Source organism: Homalodisca vitripennis, chromosome 7 (assembly GCF_021130785.1).
Source record: "Homalodisca vitripennis isolate AUS2020 chromosome 7, UT_GWSS_2.1, whole genome shotgun sequence".
Lineage (NCBI taxonomy): Eukaryota > Metazoa > Arthropoda > Insecta > Hemiptera > Cicadellidae > Homalodisca > Homalodisca vitripennis.
In genome coordinates, this window is record NC_060213.1 from 138,964,087 (window position 1) to 138,987,692 (window position 23,606).

Consider the following 23,606-nt stretch of genomic DNA (forward strand, 5'->3'; position numbering starts at 1 on the left):
CGTCAGCTGACTACAAGGTATTCTGTGTAATCCTCCTGTCCTCTTATAATCTTTGAATACTGTTATTGAGATCACTATACTCTTACGTTATTTGGTCTTATCTAAATATTGTTGCATTTTATCATGATGTCCAAAGATCTCTTTTTTGTTTCAACCATAATACGAGGTTATCATTGTTAAATGCCTCATACACAGTAGTTGTGTCGAGGTCTCTCTAGTCCGTTATTCACATTGCATCAATGCTAACATACGCAGCTGTTCAATTTTCTTTTCATTATGATACCCTAGAGTAAAGGATATAATTCGCTAATTAATAATTAATTCATATACGATTAGTTTGTATCAGTCAATAACGGAAAAAATAAAAGTAAAAACAACATTGTTGCTATGTTCTTACCGAGCCCTGGATATTTCTGATTTCCACGAATTTGAATGATATATTGTGGTGTTATCTATTTATTTATTTATTTATTAACGGACAAACCATTTTACAATAAATTACACAATAGCTGATACAAGCGATAAGGCAATAAAAATACAAAAAAAGAATAAGTGTATAAATCGAGAGAATGCGATACAATAACATTATGAAGCATTATAAACAACAAGATGTAAACAAAAATATAAACTATTGAAACATAAACAATGAAAACTGCAAGATGTGTTCTGCAAATTACAGCAATTAATTAACAAAAACCAGATACTAACAAACAATACAATATATATATAATAATAAATACCAACAATAATTAAACTATATAAAGTGCAATAACAGGAATAATAAATAGAATATAATAAAATATATAAAAAGCAATGAGAAACTAATATTAACAGCTAATAAACTATGTAAATTAGCAATAACAAGAATACCATATATTAGTATTAAAAATGAGTAATTAATAAGTAGCTGGGAAATAAAATTATTACATAAAAATTGCAGTACCACGACACTCCGTAGAGGCGCTTCCAATCACTCTTGAGCTGCGATAAGTGAGGTGACCTTCCTCCTGAACAGCTGGCCACTGCTGTATAATCAGTAGCTTAATTGGTGAGAACTTCCACTCCATCCCCGCGCGATGGTCCTCGCCTGTACAACCCCAGCAGAAAGAAGAGAGAAGGCCTGCCGGCGAACCTGGTGAAGACCATCGAAGAAACAGGTCACACCCAGACGCAAACCCGATTTCCCAAGGCGAATAAACCTTGCGAAAGGGACTGTTGGAAGTCGAAGTTGGTTGAGTGATATCTTCGACCCAGGCAGATCTCGAGATCTTGTGTTTGCCGGAATTCTGAGGTCGATTTCAGCTAGGAGATCTGGACAGTTCATGCGACCATTCACTATCTTCCAGAGAAGGACAACATCAGCCACGTCACGTCGCGCAGGGCAAGTGAGGTGACAAGTTCAGATTGCCGGACAGTTCCTCCACAGGCACATCAAGATAGGCAAAACCCAGCCGGACACCAATCAAGCGAAGAAAACGCCTTTGTAGAGCCTCCAGTCTCGTCCTATTGCCAATAGTGTAAGGCGACACACGGGACTTGCATATTCACAAGCTGTCTCACAAGGGAAACAATACAGAGAGCGAAGAGCAGAAGGGTTGTCGATGCCTCTGGAGAATCTTGCTATGAAACCAAGCATCTTGTTTGCTCTGCTACTGATGTGGTCTATATGTCCAGAAAATCCCATGTCGCTGGCAAATATAACGCCTAGGTCTTTTTATACACTGGGGACCGTGGAATGGATGTACCAGAAATGGAGTATACGTATATGATGGAGATTTGATGCGGTGATAAGTTATACAAGAGCACTTACTGGGGATTTACAGACATGTTATTCCTGACACACCAATCCTCAATTCCGGAAAGGCTATTTTGAATTTCTTGAGAGTCTTCTGGTGTAGACACAGCGATGAAAATCTTCAGGTCGTCAGCAAATTGTAAGGCCTTTACAGTTAATTTGTCTAGTAGTTAATTTGTTATCCAATCAAATTATAATTCTAGCCATGAATCACAAACATATTTTGTTTTTGAAAGGAGCTTTATTAAGTACCTACTATGAAAAAAGATGTTTTAAAAATGATGTTCTAGTTTGCACGTATTTGTACTAGACAAATTGTGTTGTAGCGTGTATAAACTGACAAAGAAGCATGTGTCCTCCTCCTCTCTCCTAGCATTTATGTTGTCCTCATTTTACAAATGATGTACTACTTTCCTCACGTTTGTACAAGACAAACTGTGTTGTAGCATGTATAAACTGACAATGAAGTATGTGTGTGTCCTCCTCCTGTCTCCTGGCATTTACGTTGTCTTCATTTCACAAATGATGTTCTTCTTTGCTAGTGTTTGTACAAGACAAACTGTGTTGTAGCATGTATAAACTGACAAAGAAGTATGTGTGTCCTCCTCCTGTCTCCTAGCATTTATGTTGTCCTCATTTTACAAATGATGTACTACTTTCCTCACGTTTGTACAAGACAAACTGTGTTGTAGCATGTATAAACTGACAATGAAGTATGTGTGTCTTCCTCCTGTCTCCTGGCATTTACGTTGTCTTCATTTCACAAATGATGTTCTTCTTTGCTAGTGTTTGTACAAGACAAACTGTGTTGTAGCATGTATAAACTGACAAAGAAGTATGTGTGTCCTCCTCCTCTCTCCTAGCATTTATGTTGTCCTCATTTTACAAATGATGTACTACTTTCCTCACGTTTGTACAAGACAAACTGTGTGTTGTAGCATGTATAAACTGACAATGAAGTATGTGTGTCTTCCTCCTGTCTCCTAGCATTTACGTTGTCTTCATTTCACAAATGATGTTCTTCTTTGCTAGTGTTTGTACAAGACAAACTGTGTTGTAGCATGTATAAACTGACAATGAAGTATGTGTGTCTTCCTCCTGTCTCCTGGCATTTACGTTGTCTTCATTTCACAAATGATGTTCTTCTTTGCTAGTGTTTGTACAAGACAAACTGTGTTGTAGCATGTATAAACTGACAAAGAAGTATGTGTGTCCTCCTCCTCTCTCCTAGCATTTATGTTGTCCTCATTTTACAAATGATGTTCTACTTTCCTCACGTTTGTACAAGACAAACTGTGTTTGAGCATGTATAAACTGACAAAGAAGTATGTGTGTCCTCCTCCTCCTCTCTCCTAGCATTTATGTTGTCCTCATTTTACAAATGATGTTCTACTTTCCTCACGTTTGTACAAGACAAACTGTGTTTGAGCATGTATAAACTGACAATGAAGTATGTGTGTCCTCCTCCTCTCTCCTAGCATTTATGTTGTCCTCATTTTACAAATGATGTACTACTTTCCTCACGTTTGTACAAGACAAACTGTGTTGTAGCATGTATAAACTGACAATGAAGTATGTGTGTCTTCCTCCTGTCTCCTGGCATTTACGTTGTTGTCTTCATTTCACAAATGATGTTCTTCTTTGCTAGTGTTTGTACAAGACAAACTGTGTTGTAGCATGTATAAACTGACAAAGAAGTATGTGTGTCCTCCTCCTCTCCTAGCATTTATGTTGTCCTCATTTTACAAATGATGTACTACTTTCCTCACGTTTGTACTAGACAAATTGTGTTGTAGCGTGTATAAACTGACAAAAGAAGCATGTGTCCTCCTCCTCTCTCCTAGCATTTATGTTGTCCTCATTTTACAAATGATGTACTACTTTCCTCACGTTTGTACAAGACAAACTGTGTTGTAGCATGTATAAACTGACAAAGAAGCATGTGTCCTCCTCCTCTCTCCTAGCATTTATGTTGTCCTCATTTTACAAATGATGTACTACTTTCCTCACGTTTGTACAAGACAAACTGTGTTGTAGCATGTATAAACTGACAATGAAGTATGTGTGTCTTCCTCCTGTCTCCTGGCATTTACGTTGTCTTCATTTCACAAATGATGTTCTTCTTTGCTAGTGTTTGTACAAGACAAACTGTGTTGTAGCATGTATAAACTGACAAAGAAGTATGTGTGTCCTCCTCCTCTCTCCTAGCATTTATGTTGTCCTCATTTTACAAATGATGTACTACTTTCCTCACGTTTGTACAAAACAAACTGTGTTATAGCATGTATAAACTGACAAAGAAGTATGTGTGTCCTCCTCCTCTCTCCTAGCATTTATGTTGTCCTCATTTTACAAATGATGTACTACTTTCCTCACGTTTGTACAAGACAAACTGTGTTTGAGCATGTATAAACTGACAATGAAGTATGTGTGTCCTCCTCCTCTCTCCTAGCATTTATGTTGTCCTCATTTTACAAATGATGTTCTACTTTGTACAATATATATTGTGTTGTAGGTAAATTTATGGCGTACCTGTTATTCGATATGAATTCACGTGCAAAGCCGCGAGTGACTGCTAGTGGTTTTCAAATTGTATCCAACATAGATGTTTTCTATCATGATTCGGCGACGCCTGTATGCAGTTATCAAATTGATACAAAGTATTTATTTGTTGTAACATTCTAGTATTCGCCATAATAGGTGAATGAATTTAAGTGATGACAATGTGTCAAAATTAGACACAATATAATATGTCCATCAACTGTGCATATATTTAAAAACCGTAATTACAAAAACAACTTTATTTCGTAAATTTCAAAATTTAATTCCTTACCCGTATTTGTATTATTGCACTAGAACCACAGTCGACGTTTTGCGTAAGGTAGACTTGGGCTGGGAAAATTTGTGACTGTAAAGGGTTCTCGCTAAAAGCTCGTTTATCATTTCCCGGCGATACTCCAAGATATTGGTCTCCATCCACGCATTACCGAGATCCGGCTCTAGACGTAATCGGGGTATTGTTTGTGGGCTTGTTTTCGTTTATATAAATTGTGTTCTACTCGCCAGTCCTTGCTACGTAAACCTCCGGAGTAGAAAGTAGAATTGTTTGTTTTATCATAATTTCTATCATAACATGTTAAGATTTCCGAATATACAGGGTATAAAAGTAAGACCTGATACGTCTGGATATATTCCAAACGGATTGGAATATCGATTTATATTCTTCACCATACCTTTTAAAATACCTTTTTGGACTTTTTGAAGTATTAAAATATTGTCCTCCTTTGTCATAGAGGTGTAGAGAGGGGTCTCTTGAAATTTTCAAATTGCAACCTCTAGCAAAAGTTATGGGGAAACCCCCTTACATCTAATGGCGTAAATTAAGTCCTAATAGGCCTGGATATATTCCAAACGGATTGGGATATCGATGTATAATCTTCACCATACTTATAAAATAAATTTTTATACTTCACCCACTCTTCAGAGGAGGATAGATGGGGGTAACTTTAAATTTTCAAATTGCAACCTCTATCTCGTAACCTGTAATTTTAAAGATATATTCAATAGAAACACAATGACACGAACAGAATATCTCTACGGCGACCCTAGCAATAGTTATGGGCAAAAAAAAACCCTTATATTATAATGCGAACTAGAAAAAGACACCTATTACCAAAACTACGCAAATAAGATACATTAGATGCTAAGTTAAGTGATAAGCTGGGCCCCTCAAAGTCTTACCAAAAGATATCACGCATGCATTGTGTTGATAAGCGCAAGACATTGGCATTGTCCCTACAGATTATTATTTTTTGCGTTATTAGTCCATAACTTTTGCTAGAAACGGCGTATAGAGGTGTTTTCTTAGTGTTATTGTGTTTCTATTGAATAAACTTTTAATATGACATGTCACAAAATAGGGGTTGCGATTTGAAAATTTAAAGTGACCCCCTTCTACCTGCTTTAAAAACGGGGATAAAATATGTTTACCCTCCAAAAAATAAAAAAAAGTATTTTTGTCGGTATGATGAAGATTCTACATTGATATCTAATTCCGTTTGGAATATGTCCAGGCGTATCAGGACTTAATTTATACCCCGTATATTAATTATTTTTTTAGATATCTGTACGTGAAGATGAAGTTATCCATTTGATGTACAATACAAGGTTGGAGTACGACACGTGTTGAAAAGTTAAAATCTGTACCTTATTTATTAGACTACACGTGTTGCTATGTTACATGTCAACATGTCATTTTATTGTACTCAGTTTGTAATAGGGTATGCTAACGCTCAGCCAATTAAGTTGAAGGATAAATACATTTTGTTTCAGAATGTGAAAATAATTAATATTTTCATTTAAAATATTTATTTTGACATTTTAAACTAGTAATGTTTAATTTGATAAATCAAACGATAATTTTGTTCTCATATCGTACTAATAAGCTTGACAATCTTAAAACCATTCTTCAGATGTGTAAATAATAACTACTCGTATATCACCTTTAGTGGAAGAGTACTAGCCATTTCAGCCACATTGTCTTCTTTCATATGGATGACTGACGATCGATGATTTACTCTCATTCGTGTGTCGGACGGTTGGTTGTTTTTTCGGTCTTTCCAGCTAAAAATATTTAACCCTTTCGATACCTGTCTCATTTCGGCCTCAACAAAATTGTTGCAGCTGACAATCGATTATTTTCTTGTGGGAAAATCCTCTATCGGTTTCACGACAAATAGGTAGTGTCTATTTATGATGCAAATTGGTACCATCTGGGCCAAGGTCCATAGCTATACACCTTGCTCGTAGACTACTTAAGAATTAGGAATCCGCCTTAACGCTCAGCAAACTAATCAGACAAGGTAGTCCGGGACTCACGTTGAAATGAACGCGTTTAGTTTCATTGGTCACAGGAATATTGGGAAGTCCAAACAAGTTTTAACATTTTATGCAATTTTGTTTATTTTGGTGTTTTTTATTTTGTCTTGAAACCTCCCCTTTTCAACTGTGCGATTATTTTTTCCTACCTTTACTAAAAATTATCCTACATTTTCTGGAAGAGCTGCGTCTACATGTTCTCCAAAAGACGATGAAACATGGTGTAAGTACAACCAAAGTTTGATGGATGAAACTGTCCACGATCACAATTAGCATTATCATTTCCCACAATGTGATACTACAATATGATGTTAATATATGTAGATGTGATGCTTGTAATAAATTAGAAAAATTTGGGATTTGGCAAATACTCAGCTTCTGGAAAAGTGTGTGCAAGGGAAGATTCAAAGTCCCAATGAGTAACTCAATAATGTAATTTTGTCTGGTATGTGTTAGTAATCTGTACAGATATATGATGTTGCACATTTAATAACGGCCTAATTATCATAATCAAAATAAGGATTAGCTAAGAGCGTGATCAAGGAAGTACCTGGTTGCTGGCTAATGAAAAATCTTAAAAATTTGCGACTGGGAAAGCTAAAAAAGCCGTAAGTGACCTTGACAAAAATTAGAAAGGCTACGGCACTTGTGATAAGGAAGATAGAACGCCATTTTGAGGATCAAGGTGTTTTTTTAAACTTTGCCGTAATTAACCTCAGGTCTTATAACAGCTATCCTAATGAAATTTTTACTGTTTTGTTTATAGTAGTATAAACCACACCAGTGTTTCACACAGTTAGTTTTAGATATTTCACCCTTTGAGTTTGAGGACAAAGATTTTGTATTTTTTTAAATTTAATTTAACAAGGATTTAAAAATTGAAAAAATCATATTCTTGTGTTAAATAATAATTCAAGAAGTGGTTTAAATAATAAAAAGAGAATAAGGTTATGGGGGAGAATACCTTTTTAGAACCAATGACATAAAGTTAACATTACGAAGATGGACATTCGGATTAACTTTTGATCTTTTGAAAGCTTGACCTTATGTGGGAAAAGACTAAGAAGGTCGCCCACACACATTCCACACATCACTTGTCATATAGTGTGATAAATGGCGACTTTAGGTGCCTGAAATAAGTTTTAAAATGCAAAGCTCGACTATAGGTTTGAATTCACAAGTTTATTCCTGAGGCATCTCTTGGATTAAAACAGTGTAAATAAATAACGGAAATAGCTATAAGCAATAAAACTGTATTCCATGGTATAGAAGTGGAATGTAACGTTTTTTCTACTGTTAGGAAATTAATGTAATGCTGTAAATAAATTTAATAGAGAATATTATAAAAAAGTGGTGTAGGCAAGGAGGATATTTCCATTTTTTGTATAAAAGGACTAAAAATACATTACTCAGGAACATTTTGGCTAATGTCCCTGGATACAAGGCTAATGTCCTTCTAATGATGATACCTTGCCCAACCTGATATGATGGATGTGAGTTGCGTGTAAAATGAAAAGGACGAATTTGGGGCGTATAAAGTATTTTCTCTTGGACATGTAGTACTGAGCAATTCCGTGAAGTTATTTTATTCCACTTTTTAATTGGACGAACTGAAGCGAGTCTGCGGCAGATTGGGTGAAAATTCGATTTCTATATTGTTTCTGTACGTCCACACAACGGCCGCACAGATTGTATTAATTAAACAAGCTTTTACATTAAAGCTACTTAATTGAAAAAGTGTGTGGACAAATATATGTCAAAAATTAGTACACTGCTTTTCATTTACAACGTCCATTCCAATATTTGTTATTAGATTCTGAGTTTCACGATCACATGTGTACGGTGTCAGTATAAACAATTAGAGGTCTTGGAAACTAAATGGACACGTTACAGGTAGAAAGTAATGGAAATAAAAAGGTAAGTTAGGTTTTTTATATAACCAATTATAGTATATTGTTTGTTGTATAAAAGTCAACAGTAATCCAGTAATGAAAGTTTCATCACTACAAATTAATATTATGGAAATAAATGTAGTATGAGCAGGTGATTTGTTGTGAAAAAAGTGTAAAATGTATGTTTTGTTAAAAAAGCGTAAAAAATTGAATTAGTGATGAGCACAGAAAGATATGTAAGCTTGTCTTACTAATACTTTGCGAACTGTCACGAGATGAGGTGATTCAGCAACTTTCCAACGAGAATCTGTCAAGGTATTGATATCTCACACTCTCGTATGTGCTCGCTTGATTCCTGATACTACGTCATATACAGGGTGATTCATGAAGTTCTCCCCCCACTTCTACAGCACATTGTACTAGTAAAAATAATGAAAAAATGTTATATAAACATAGGTCCGAAAACGCTTCGTTAGCGAGTTACAGCTAGCGAAAGATTTCGCCTGAATTCCTGGGTAAAGAGTAAAATAAAGCCATACTGAACTTTTGGAAAGGTTAATTAAGTAAGAAATATCGTGGATTATTATGTATTTTTACCTGATAAAGCTAATAAAATAGGTTTCAGAACTGTACCTGTAGTAGTTTTTGAGGGATTCAGGGTTAAATGCAAAAAATTTGGGCACAAAACAATGTTTATTTTTAAGTTTGATGTACAATAACTTTGTTAACTTGGTAATAAATACATAAAATCAACTAACATTAATTGTAGAGAATTTAATTATGAGAAAATTGATATAATCAAAGTCTAAAATAAAACAGAAATAAGTACCAAAAAATCGATTTTATTCAATATAATACATTACTAGCTGTAAAGATATACCGTACGGTATTTAGTTAAAATAAAACAAAAACAAAATGTTTGTTCCTTAATGATGAGATAAATTGAGAAAACAAGATTAACTGTTAAATTAATTTGTTTGTAAATAAAAATATCATGTTTTATTACGTTGTATTTTTTTTAAATAAAAATTTACACCAAATGTTCGAAAATAAATGAAGCAAACATTTTCCCATTATTGTTTACTAATCATCGAAATGCAGTTTTTTGTTTTATTAATTTCTAAGTTGGTAACGCACGAATAACAGCTGATCAACAATGGTATTCTGTACTGTTACGTTAGAACTGTGTATTAGTGGTGTTTTGCAAGCTACAGCAGGAGATTGGGTTCTGTGAATCGTGTTATTAAATGCAATTTTTCTGTGAGTTATAATTCGATTGTTTATTCAGCGAAAAAATGCCTTACTTATTTACATCAGAGGAATACGCTGATATGGTTTTTATTTTGGGTTACTGTAATGGTAATGCTAGAGCTGCTGTAGAAGAATATGAACTACGTTACCCTAATAGGAGGATTCCAGATACCAAAACAATTTCAAGAACTTTTCGTACTCTTCGGGAAACAGGATCACTACCAAGTACTAGAACCAATTATGAACGAGCTGTCCAACTCGATGATGATATTGTTATTAATGCTGTTCATCGCAGTCCAGGTGTAAGTACACGACGTATTTCTAGGCGGATAGGAGTTTCGCAGTCAACGGTGTGGAGGTCACTTAATCGAAACAAATTTTATCCGTTTCATAAACAAAAGGTTCAACATCTACAGCTAGGGGATGGTCCGCTTCGCTTGGAGTTTTGCAACTTTTTGAATATTAATAATCAACTCTACGAGCGTATTTTGTTTACGGATGAGGCACAATTCATTCGGGATGGTGGTGTCAATAACTTGCACAATGAACACTCATGGGCAGAAGAAAATCCACATGAGGTAGTGGAACAGAACTTTCAACACCGATTTAGCGTCAATGTCTGGTGTGGCCTTTTGCACAATCGGCTGATTGGACCTTTCATATTACCTGGACGCCTAAATGCTGAGTTCTATTTGCATTTCCTTCAAGAAGAGTTGCCGCAGCTGTTAGAGAATGTTCCTTTACATCTCAGACAAAATTTGTACTTCCAGCATGACGGAGCACCTCCCCACTTTTCACGTGCCGTTTCTGCTTACTTAAATCATCAATTTCCTGGACACTGGATTGGTCGTGGAGGGCCTCACCCTTGGCCACCAAGATCACCAGATCTATCTCCATTGGATTATTGCATCTGGGGATGGATGAAAGGCATTGTATACAAATCAAAAGTGAATTCTCGTGATGAATTAATTGCCCGTATTATGGATTCGGCTGTGCAGATACAGGGAAGTCCTGAAAAATAAGGAAACGCAACAAAAGCAATACACAAACGTGCTGCAAAATGTATTGATAATGATGGCCTCATTTTCGAACATCTATTATAAAAAGGTGCGTACGGTTGGCCCAACCTGATTAATTTTGCTTAAAACTAGTAATGTATTATACTGAATAAAATCAATTTTTTGGTACTTATTTCTGTTTTATTTTAGAATTTGATTATATCAATTTTCTCAGAATTAAATTCTCTACAATTAATGTCTGTTGATTTTATGTATTTATTACCAATTTACCAAAGTTATTGTACATCAAACTCAAAAAAACATTGTTTCATGCCCCAATTTTTTGCATTTAACCCTGAATCCCTCAAAAACTACTACAGGTACAGTTCTGAAACCTATTTTATTTAGCTTTATCAGGTAAAAATACATAAGAATCCACGATATTTCTTACTTAATTAACCTTTCCAAAAGTTCAGTATGGCTTTATTTTACTCTTTACCCAGGAATTCAGGCGAAAATTTTCGCTAGCTGTAACTCGCTAACGAAGCGTTTTCAGACCTATGTTTATATAACAATTTTTCATTATTTTTACTAGTACAATGTGCTGTAGAGGTGGGGGGGAGAACTTCATGAATCACCCTGTATGTCAGCATCTCTTGTGAACTGCATGAACTCGTGATTTGTGTCAGGTCACTGTTGTTGCTATACCTCTCATTACGACCTAATATCTGTACTATTGTAGAGTTAAGGACTAGAACTGTCACGTGATACTAGAGAATCAGCGAGACTACAGCGAGAACCTGTCAAGGTATCGTTATCTCAAACTTACTCGCCACTTATCACACTTGTCTCCCTTATTCCCATTGAATGAAGCGGAGTGGTCGGACGAGTCTTGTGACGTCATAATATCAAGACTTCGGCCTTGGCTTTATAGGGAAATGTTGACCACTCTGAGGGAACCAAACGGGTTTCAAAGTCAAATAGGACAACGGGAATACGCCTGCACTGTGTTTTCAACAAAACTGTATTTACATTTAAGAAGGAATTTTCCTTTTTGGAAAATTATTACAGTAGAAAGAAATTCAGTCGTCGAATAATTCTAAATTTAATCTAAGAGACCTTACAAAATCAACACAGCCATCGTCTCGTGTGAATGTTTATGAGGAATTTAAGACAGAATAATTTGCAGAAATACTATAAGAATATTAACTATTTTCTTTATAGGTACTTCAAAACTTTACTTGTTGTTGGCCTCGTTCTTCAGGTGTATTTTTTTACAGGGAAGGAAGTTTAGTAAAATTGAAGTTAAGTGTCAGTATTTCAAAACTTTATTATTATATTAAGTCATTGTAATATACATGTATTTCTTTGGAATCTAAAAGTAGTTTTGAATAAATTGGGATGAATATGCATGAAATATTTTCCGTATGAATTGATCGACAGTTGAGATTTATCTAAGAGATTCTGTAAACTTCTGTTTGCCTTCTTTGCTGAATTTGTTCTGCAAATAATGTTTATCAGTTCTTGCATATTACTTGAGTTTTGTTAGTTTTAAGCCAATAAAACTGGTAATTGTTGATAGTTCATGTCTTATAGTTTGATGTATTATTGATTCCTTGGTTTAAATAACAATTAGGGTATAGAGATAGTTGAAGACTCTTGGAGCATTTGGGAAAACATTTTTAAATAGTACTAAATATTAATGACACAATATTTTCCAATATGGTTTATCTTTTTGGACGAGGCTTTTCAAAACCAAAGGTTTCATTATCAGGAAACTCCACAAAGTTGACTGTGCAGTGGTTGTGGAGTCGCCTAGTCGCAAGGAAAACAATCTCAAAAACCTTTATATACAGCCATGTTTTTGCATTTTCCATTTCGAGGTTTGTAGTTTACTATATATAACTGACATTGCATGAATAAAATAAAAATGATGAGTAGAAGAATTCGGAGGAAGTATTATTATAGTTTCATCAGTAATGTCGTGAATTCAGGAAATAATGTGAAGTATATTGGTTTGCAATATTTTGAAACTCATGTTTATAAATTAGCATTCAGAAGTAGACTAATGAAAAATAAATGTAGCTTACTGGACTGAGTAAAACCTGCAGTTAACAGTTGCCACTGCCGTAAGCCTAAAGAGATGGCCGGACTAAGGAACTAACTGGGCGCTATGGCAATACCTTCTGTTAAATACCTGCTATTTCGAGATAATGTAACCTAAGTTAGACTAAAAAATCATAATTACTGTTAATACAGGCTACAGAAATGCTGGAAAAACACAATTTCCACGATTATGCATTGTGCTATACATTCTGTGTTCGTGGAGTGTTATTACGAAAACTTTCATATTACTACAAGAATCTCTTGATTTTTGTACATCAAATAAGTCATTTAAACTAGGAATTTATATTCATATTTCTTTTCAGTCGAAAGCTCTAAAAGAATCGTAAAATTTCAAGAATATGCGTTTACGTATCGAACATTGTTATGTATAAAGTTCAAGTTCTGTTACTGTAGCGTCGCTGTTTGTCAGTTTTTTCAGTCCATTCACCACTTGGATTTTCTATAAATGCCATCAATGTGTACGTAGGTGTCTTAAGGAGCGATTTCTTGAGCTCTTCATGCTGTCGTTTTCCAGTGAGGTTTTGGATGTTGGTTAAGAACGAGGTTTCCTAATTATTCACCGGCTTAAGGAGGTCTCTTTTCGGACAATGTGGTCAGTGCTTTTGGAGGATATACCGTTCACCACGTCTTGTATTATAGTGGTGGATGTCTCTTCCTCGAAGAGGGGACATATAGGATTACGCCCTGAAAGTAGAGGGAGATAACGGTCATTTATTCCCAGAGATTGAAATGATGAAATGAAATGCCGTATACTGTTGGCACGAACAAAACTAAACTTGACGCAAAACTAAGCGAAGAAACAAGAACAACAATACTTGAGAAGTGATAGTGTCGCTGTTTCCCTAAAACACTTAAATAAACAATAAAAGAACCGGGATAAAGTGGTTTAATGGGCTACAACGTTTAGGATAGTGCTTTGGGTCAAACCGCACTTGTTATATCTCTCCCCTAGGATTGAACACGGACTTCCATCTTGTATTATACAATTGTGTTGCAAAACTGAATATGTGAACAGCGCATTGTTCTAATGCGTATTTTCCTAGTTTTATGTCCGTATATCTTAATGTTATAAAGAAACAATATATTTTGAGAACGATATAAGTAAGACATTGTATACATCACTGAAATTGTACTCCAAATTGGTGGAGTTTTTTGTCAGTTCTTTTGTCAGTAATTTTTCCAATATTAATGAACCTAAGTATTATGTATTATGTTAGACAGTTTTACTTTTTAACATAATTTGATAACGCCCTGTTGAATATATATATATATATATATATATATATATATATATATATATATACTAAATTAAATTCTGCTGAAATGGACGATTACCCAAATTAACTTATTATACTACTAAATTTGTGTATAACACTTTGTAAAACACACAAATACATTTTGCAGTAAGCTTTATTCGAACAATATGAATGATTTTTTAACATTAACAATGATGTAAGAGTCATTTTGTAAATTTTATAATTAATGCACTCTTTTATTTATTCGTTTTCAATCCATATAAATAATATTTACACGTAACTTATTTATAATATAATTTCTAAACGTGTATGAATGTTATTATAAGACTTAATTGGTGGAAACAAATACCTTCTCTGTGGAAAAATACATATACATACAAATTTTCATAATGATCGGTCAAATAGTTTCTGAGTCTATCAATGTCAAAATATATATATATATATATTCAACAGGGCGTTATCAAATTATGTTAAAAAGTAAAACTGTCTAACATAATACATAATACTTATATGTATTATGTATATTATGTATATTATATGAGGATGTTTGTATATATATATATATATATATATATATATATATATATATATACAAACATCCTCTTTTATAGATCCTCACGCATCATTAGTATTTAGTCAAAGTGGAAATCGATATCTTGGTTACGATACATAATAAAAATGAACAAAATCTGCAAATGTTTTACCACCGCAATTACGTTTTTCTGTTTTATAAATACTGAGGATACGCCTACCAAGTCCTAAGAGCTTTTTTTAATGTTCGTTTACTTTTAAAACTTAGCAATATGTAACATAGGGCAGTGGTGTTTAGATACGTCGCATTTAAGGGATTGGCAGACTTTCCAATTGACATTGATTGTTAGGCTTTGTTATATCAGTTTGTAGGTATTATGCTAGAATCCTTTTTGCTTGCTCGCTTGAGACTATAATCCTTTTTCTTGTTTCAGCTCCTTACGACCACCAGAAGATACGATGGCTCCCACAACTACCATTGAAACCATAACAATCACTCGACCTCTTAAGGTACCGTATGCTTTTTTATGTTTATTTGCGCAATATGCACATTTGTCGTATTGCGTCTCACAGGGAGCTCATCTACTCCTCACTGTTACACTGTACACTGTTTTAAAATATTAAACCATCATAAAATTAGTAATTTGAACCAGAATTATCTAGGCAGTACATTTTCCATGGTGGTATACAACTCCCACACCATAAGTCTGTCAAAACTTCTGATCTCCTTTTTTATTAGTTTATTACCACACTACAGTGTGTTATTTGTCAATACTAGTTACAATATGGTTACTAATCGTGTACTAATGTTTTCCTTTATTTTAATTTTGAGTCCATCTCCAGTTCGCATTCCTCTTAGTGCAGCTTCTGGAATCTGACGCTGTCACAGATTTGACTCCTCAAATCTGGAGTCATGTCCGTCTGAAGAAATCCAAAACAGTCGGTGATGAAGCTCCAAATGAACTGTTTATATCGTTTCGACATCAGAGACCTTTAGATTACACTGTATGGTTGTAGTCTAGATGAATAGGACTTCTCATTGTCTCATCAGGTGCACATTTAATGCTGCAACCGAGTGTTCTACCTATGACGTAGCAATGATGGTAACGGTTTATTCAATGTAAACTGGAGCTAAACTCAACATTCACATTGAATCGCTGAGTAGGACTTCTCATTGTCTCATCAGGTGCACATTTAATGCTGCAACCGAGTGTTCTACCTATGACGTAGCAATGATGGTAACGGTTTATTCAATGTAAACTGGAGCTAAACTCAACATTCACATTGAATCGCTGAGTAGGACTTCTCATTGTCTCATCAGGTGCACATTTAATGCTGCAACCGAGTGTTCTACCTATGACGTAGCAATGATGGTAACGGTTTATTCAATGTAAACTGGAGCTAAACTCAACATTCACATTGAATCGCTGAGTAGGACTTCTCATTGTCTCATCAGGTGCACATTTAATGCTGCAACCGAGTGTTCTACCTATGACGTAGCAATGATGGTAACGGTTTATTCAATGTAAAACTGGAGCTAAACTCAACATTCACATTGAATCGCTCCTTCTCTCCATAGATATTTTTTCATTAACACATTCGCTCCTAAAGCTTACACAAGCTGTCAATGTTGCTCACCTCAAGACTGGAAACTGTGCCACTTAAGAGGCAAAGTGTTAATGTTTTGTTTATAGTTATTAGAAATAAAAATACTCTTCTTTGTTTAAAGTTTGTTATTGCGATGGAAGGTTTGACAGGATAACGGGATTTTGGACGTTTACCATCGTTTTATGTTACAAAAGGTATAGCACAACGTTTCGAAGATTGGAATCTATCCTCTTCGTCAGGTGTTAGTTCATACAAAAATAAAGAACAGAAATAAGAAAAAAGGGAAATAAAAGGGTTGAAACACATCCAAAAGCTGCTTGGAGTCCAGTCAGGCGTTGTCACTGCAGAGAATGCAAGTCCCGAGCACAAGTCACGAGTACGAGAAACACAATCACACATCACACCGGCACGGATGAAAGTGGGATATTGTCACAGATGTCACCTGATGTACGCCAGTGACGTGTGTTGTGCACTTAATAAACTCTGGTATAATCACGTGTGTAATTGACCACTTTTGGGCAGTGCGAGTTAATTTTTTTCTGAACTTAAATTAGTTTTAGTTGTGGTAGACAAAAATTTCGACTTTTCCTTAAACACTGCCATAGTATATTCGGAATTTGTGTTGATATTTGTGTAATTTGACACCTTTTACAACCATATTTCTTATGTTTGGGTGTAAGAGAGGGCTAAACAGTCCTAGCTCCGCCTCAAAAATAAAGACATGTTTAATTTCATATTGGACTAGAAGTTTAAACTTTATTAGTACTAAAAGTTGCCTCCAATTTGTACTTTGAATTTTTTTAGTTCCATATTGCAAACCTAGTTATTTAGTATCCTTTTATAAATATTTCAAATTATTATTTTTTTGTACTTTCCCTATATGGAAATATATGGAAACATTTTAGGATCATAGTGCCTCGTAAAATGTAAAGTTAGAACAGTTTTAAGCAAGCCAGCCACAAAATTAAAATTCCCTAGCTGGTTGGGAAGTGTATCAGCGAGTAGTGGTTCAATCTAGAAAATGCAGTCTTCACTCCTGGTAGTTAACTTACTGAGGGGCTGCAGGTAAGATTGGATGAAAGATTTAAAAGACTCGATACTCGAATTGAATTCGCTCTAGGGGAATACCAAAGATAAATTAATGTAGTTCCAGTAAGTAATTGGAAAATGCATTTATCCATTAGTAAATTACAAAATAACAGATATTCACTCTACGAGCAATGTTCCATATATGAATGTATAAATAATGAGAATTGTCATTCAGCAACTACAGCCCTTGCAATTTCACCCTGTTTATGTATCAAACGTTATAAATAGTTTAGTTATTAAATGCTACAAATATTTATAAAATTGTGAGTAATCAAAGTAAATATTCTGTAAAATGTAAATTTTGTGGATAAGTGTATGTGACCAAACGTTCATGTGTGCCTGTTATTGCATATACGAGTATATATATATATATATATATATATATATATATATATAAAATTAACATATGATGTTTCTTTCCCTTTTTTTTGTTAATATGTTTACGTATTTCTCTTGAAAATGTCTTGTCTGGACGAAATATAGAGAATATTTATGTTCTATTTTTCTGTTTTATTGAAGATATATAATTTCTGAGAGCAATGATGAAGTTAGTGCTTGGTTTTGAATTTCCAGGTCTTTTATTTAGAAAGTGTTTCACAGCTTTCATACCTTTAGTGTGGTCAATATTGGTAATACCTTTCAGAAATGAGTCTGTCAGTGGAGAATTTTTAAGAATTTTGTAAGCTACTTTTAAAAATGTTGTTAATTTTGCATATATATATATATATTAGAATAGTAAATCGGAAACTAAAACCCTTTTAAAATTTTTTTATTTCAGGCACGTGTTTCGGTATAAACCATTTTCAGTGTGAACATTAACTTCTAACTAAATAATAAACGAAACAAATAAATATACACCTGTCGACTATTTAAACGGATGTTAAATTTATATGACACAGTTGTAATTTTGATTAGTATTCTGTGTTTAATATTTTTTCAAAGATAGGATTTGTTTTATTTTTTAAATTGCTATTTATATGTTGTGAGGAGCTTTGTTATAATTTAGATAAATATGTAATTTTCTTCTTTCGTGTTTAATTTTTCTCCTTTCCTTTAGATATCCAAATTGTCCATGTTCTTTTCAATATTTTTGTAGTTATGTCCAGTTTCTAATAAATGTTCAGCAAAATTTGATTTTATTGTAGACATGTTATTTGTTTTCAAAGCTTGAATATGTTCTTTAAACCTTTTATAAAAATTTCTGCCAGTTTGTCCAATATAACTTTCACAGTCACTACAGTTAATTTTGTATACTCCACATTGTTTGTATAAATCTTGTTTGTCATCTTTTTGGTTTACTTTGTTTTCAATTAGTTTAAACGTATTATTTCTTGTTTGGTAACTGATGGCAAATTTTGAATTTTGAAAGGTTTTTCGAACAGCTTTGTTTATTTTAGTATTGAAAGGTACACATATATATTTCTGAATTTCATTATTATTAGGATTATGCTTGTATTGTGTTGGTTTTATTGATTTTTCTTGTTTTCTTCTTAATCATTTTGTCTACAATATGGGGTTGATATCCATTTTTGACAGTTAGATATTTTGTGATTCTCAATTCTTTAGTTTTATTTTCATCACTCATTGGTATATTTAACATTCTGTTTATCATTGAGTGAAATGCTGCTATTTTGTGTTTCCATGGATGGTTAGAGGATGTATTAGAAGATCTGTTTGGGTTGTTTTTCTATAAATTTCAAATGAGTGGTTACCATTAAGATTAGAAATGCTTATATCAAGAAAGTTAATTTTGACTTTTTGGATTTCTTTTGAAAACTTAATTGTTGGGGATATAGAATTGAGGAATGTTAAAAACTGGTCTCCTTGCTTCTCATCTCCTTTGAAAAGACAAAAGATATCATCAACATATCTAAACCAGTAAATTATTTTATCTTTAAATGGATTAGTACCATCCATTATTTTGTTGTTTTCTAAATTTTGCATATATATATTTGCAAGAAGGCCTGAAAGAGGAGATCCCTCAAATATAATATAAATCTGGATCATAAAATACCAATAATCAAAGATGACCTAATAAATTTAGAAACAGCCATAAAGAAAACAGACTCAGAACTCCAAGAACCTTTCCGGTATAATCTTGTCCATGAACTAAACAAAAGTAATTTAAAAGTACAAATACCCAAATTAATTAAAACGTCAAATAATGATATGAAATTAGTATCGTCCATCTCAAGAAAACTAAAAGATAATAACTGTATAATATCAAAGGCCGACAAAGGGAATACAGTAGTAATTATCGACAGCCAAACATATCAAGAAAAGATTGAAACGTTCATTGACAGCAACAATCTTAAAAAATTAAAAAAGGACCCAACCCAAAAATACACAAAACTTATAAATTCCACAATAACTAAATGCAAAAGTTTAACAAAAGCAGATCAATACTAACTCAAAATGACAAATCCAAAAGCTCCTACACTAAAAGGTCAACCAAGGACTCATAAACCGGATATTCCAATTAGACCAGTAGTCAATTTTCGTAACGCTCCTACTTACAAGGTATGTAAATTTTTAAATAACAAAATAAAAAACCAACATGCAATTTGAAGACAATTACAGTATATTAAATTCAAGTAATCTGGCAAATCAAATTAAAGACATTGAAATTCCATTAAACTCATTCTTCATTTCCTTTGATGTTAACAACATGTACTCAAACATTCCAAAACAAAAAACCAATTCAAATTCTAAAAGATAATCTAATAAAATACAGTCAACTTGAAATGAATGAAATTGACGATATCTTATCATTGACAAAATCTACTGTTGATCAAAATTATTTTCAATACAAAAAGGACTTTTACAAAAAAGAAGATGGGTTGGCAATGGGATCTCCTCTTTCAGGCCTTCTTGCAAATATATATGCAAAATTGAGAAAACAACAAAATAATTTACTGGTTTAGATATGTTGATGATATCTTATGTCTTTTCAAAGGATAATATAATTTCAATAAACATTGAATCGCAAAAAGTACTTGCTCCGCCGGGACTCGAACCCGGATCTCTCACTTGCCGGGTATGTGCTACCGTTACACCACAGAGCGCTTACTTTTTCCGATTCAATTATTTTGTATTTGGCCGTATCTGTCACATATGCGTTTAAATAAGCCAAATACAAAGGATAATATATATATATATATGCAAAATTAACAAGATTTTAAAGTAGCTTGCAAAATTCTTAAAAATTTTCTAAATAAAAGACCTGGAAATTCAAAACCATGCACTAACTTCACCATTGCTCTCAGAAATTATATATATATATATATATATATATATATATATATATATATATATATATATAATATCTTCAATGGATAATTTGGTCTTCCGATCATATGTTAGTTTGCTTATTTAAACACATATGTGATAGATACGGCCAATACAAATACAAAATAATTGAATCGGAAAAAGTAAGCGCTCTGTGGTGTAATGGTAGGTAGCACATTCACCCGGCAAGTGAGAGATCCGGGTTCGAGTCCCGGCGGAGCAAGTACTTTTTGCGATTCAATGTTTATTGAAATAAAATAAGGCTATTGCCATTTATACAATTTAATGTATATATATATATATATATAAAACAAAGAGATAAATAACTGATGTTTTGTTGTCAACGGTTAAGTGTAAAAATCTTGATTTGTAAAATGAAAAGTTCTGCAACGTTTTCTGCAAGAATAGTACAGTTCAGTGTTGTAGGAATTAATCGATAAGGTGGCAAAAGTGGACAGATACTAGTTTGAGAAGAGTTTGCTTGGTTACTTTTGTTCATTAATTCGTAAACTGTAAAATTTTGAAACTTGGAAAAATGAGATCGCCAATTTTGATTGTTGGCGATCACATATACGAGATTCGTCGTATATGACAAAATGCGATATTTATAACGTGACTTTGACTCATGAGAATAGCAGTCTCAACGACTGGTTACACCAATACTTTATGAGACCATCGCAGCGTACAGAACACTTCGCGCAGGAGCACGGCTTATTACCTATATAGAGGTCAGTAACGTACAGGTCGCATTTTTTTGCAGATCGGTTCAGTTTTTATGGCCAATCTATCTAATGAATACTTAGATGTTAACCCTAGATACGTCCCTAGGAGGGATCACTTCTGGCTGGTTTTTACCTTGGAGTAGAAACCATACTGGGCACAGCAAAAACCGATGTGTCACTTAAACCTGGGCAACCTTATGGATGTCCAGGAGCGGCACATCACTAACCGCAAATGTCGAGATTCTGGGGGTGCTAAGGGCAAGGGGAGTATGATACGGTCTAGTATTGAAGATGACGGCTTGAGTTGGTGGGGTTCCCTAAGAGTCCAAGGTTCTTGCTAGCCTAGACTTAAGGGCGTGCCACCCCTGCCTGCTTTGACTAGAGAGACTGGCTCAGAGCTGACCCTTTTTTCTGAGAGGACATGACTTGAGATTGCCGTACATTTTTCCTCATAGAACCCCTAATCTTACTCATCCAGAATATCCCGTCATTCCAGAAGAAGTGCAAAGGTTCTTTTAGGTCCAAGTGGAATTTCTAAGCTTCTTGTCTTAATGGCACAAAAACCCCTAGACGCGTCTATAAGAAATAAAGTGTGTAATGATTTTTGTGGTGTTACAGAGTAAATTTTATTAAAAAAATATATGTAGTATATGTATAGTGTTATATATACATTTTCTTGTTAAGAATCAGAGAATACTTAAATTAAAAAGAATACTACTAAAGCATATAATTATATTGTATTTATTATTTGACATGTGAAAAAAGTCTTATTGCAAAAGGCCTTTCAATATCAGATATGTCATTCCAACAATATGAGTTTATTCTCATTGCAATAGTGAGCTACAATATGTAAGAACTCCTTGTTTATTAAATACTATCTCGCTCACTAAATGTATGCCTGTCTTATTGTAGAATGCGGCGGTATTTCGAATTTGCAGTTGGCAGTCCTGACAGAGGTACAAGTTCGAGTTTGTAAAGTTGTAAACGTTTAGCGCAAACAAGCGGGAGAGCAAACATTCCCTGGCGGTGTGAAAACCCACAACCCTCGTGTACCTAATCAGTAATTGCTGTCCTCAGTGTCTCAGTGGAGCGGTGCAGGATCAGGAATAATGTAGTGTCCTGCATCCTGCGTCCTGCTGCAGAGCAGATGTCATTTTAAATACTGAGACGATTGGAGGGAAAGTTTAGCATTTTGTACAGAAGAGACTGATGGTAAGTGTAATATTGATGATTTTCAATTCAAAGGGTGGGTGGACGAATTAACGGATCTTTTATAATGCGTGTTTCTGTATTAGTCGACTAGCTGGTTTTCATGCAGGGTGTTAAAAACTGTTTGGATAGTTTCAGCTTATAAAGGTAAATCTATATAAAAACATCCTAATCCTAATAATATTATAAATTCAAAAGTGATTTTTTTTGTTTTGTTTTCACGCGTAAACGACAAACTATTTTACTGAAAGGTTACATGACATCCTTTACTGGCATGAATATAGGGCTATTCTAATTTCGAAAATCCCTCCGGCCTACGCCCGACTGGTCTTTAAAGTAGGGAAAAATGCCATCTTGGTTTCTAAAGTTAAGAAATATTTATTGAAAGAACCTGTTAAAAGTATTTATTTAACTTTTCCGTGTAAAAATTGTATATGACAGAACGACTATATGATTCAATAATTTGACTACTATTTTCAATTTGTTTACATTTATAGTGTAAAAAAACATGAAAAAATTAACAAAACTTCCTATTTCAACATCGTAGCAGAAAGGCAAACCAATTTATTTATTTTGTATTTTACCTCAATTAACTAAATGTGAATGTGTACATGTAAGGTATTGAATTCGGTTTCCTTACACATTGTGGGACGGCACATTTACATCACCTTAAAGAAAAAACGGAGGAACTGGACATTAGTATAATTCAACAATCCGCTTTGACTCAGTAACTGGCCTGAAGTCAAAAATTCTCATATATAAAAATACTCCTTAATTGGTCATATAAACATAAACAAAGTAAATCACTTCACTGCACTTATCTGACTAATTATTTTACTACTAGCTCACTTCACCTCCCAAGTATACTGGATAATGTGGTTCTTCTGTTCATAACCTACAATGATATCAGGATTCCTATTGGCGTGCGTGTAAATCCCAAGTAGATTGGATCAGCTGGGACA

At 34.0% G+C, this 23,606-nt stretch overlaps 1 protein-coding gene across 3 annotated transcripts in view; it reads left to right on the forward strand.

The window, feature by feature from the left end:
• Nucleotides 1-23,606, forward strand: part of LOC124366414 (transmembrane protein 47) — a 431,582-nt gene that overhangs the window by 134,748 nt on the left and 273,228 nt on the right. For all 3 annotated transcript variants that reach the window (XM_046822952.1, XM_046822953.1, XM_046822954.1), the window contains one exon: nucleotides 15,163-15,238. In XM_046822952.1, coding sequence (XP_046678908.1) covers nucleotides 15,163-15,238 — 76 coding nt within the window. The remainder of the gene's footprint in view (nucleotides 1-15,162; nucleotides 15,239-23,606) is intronic.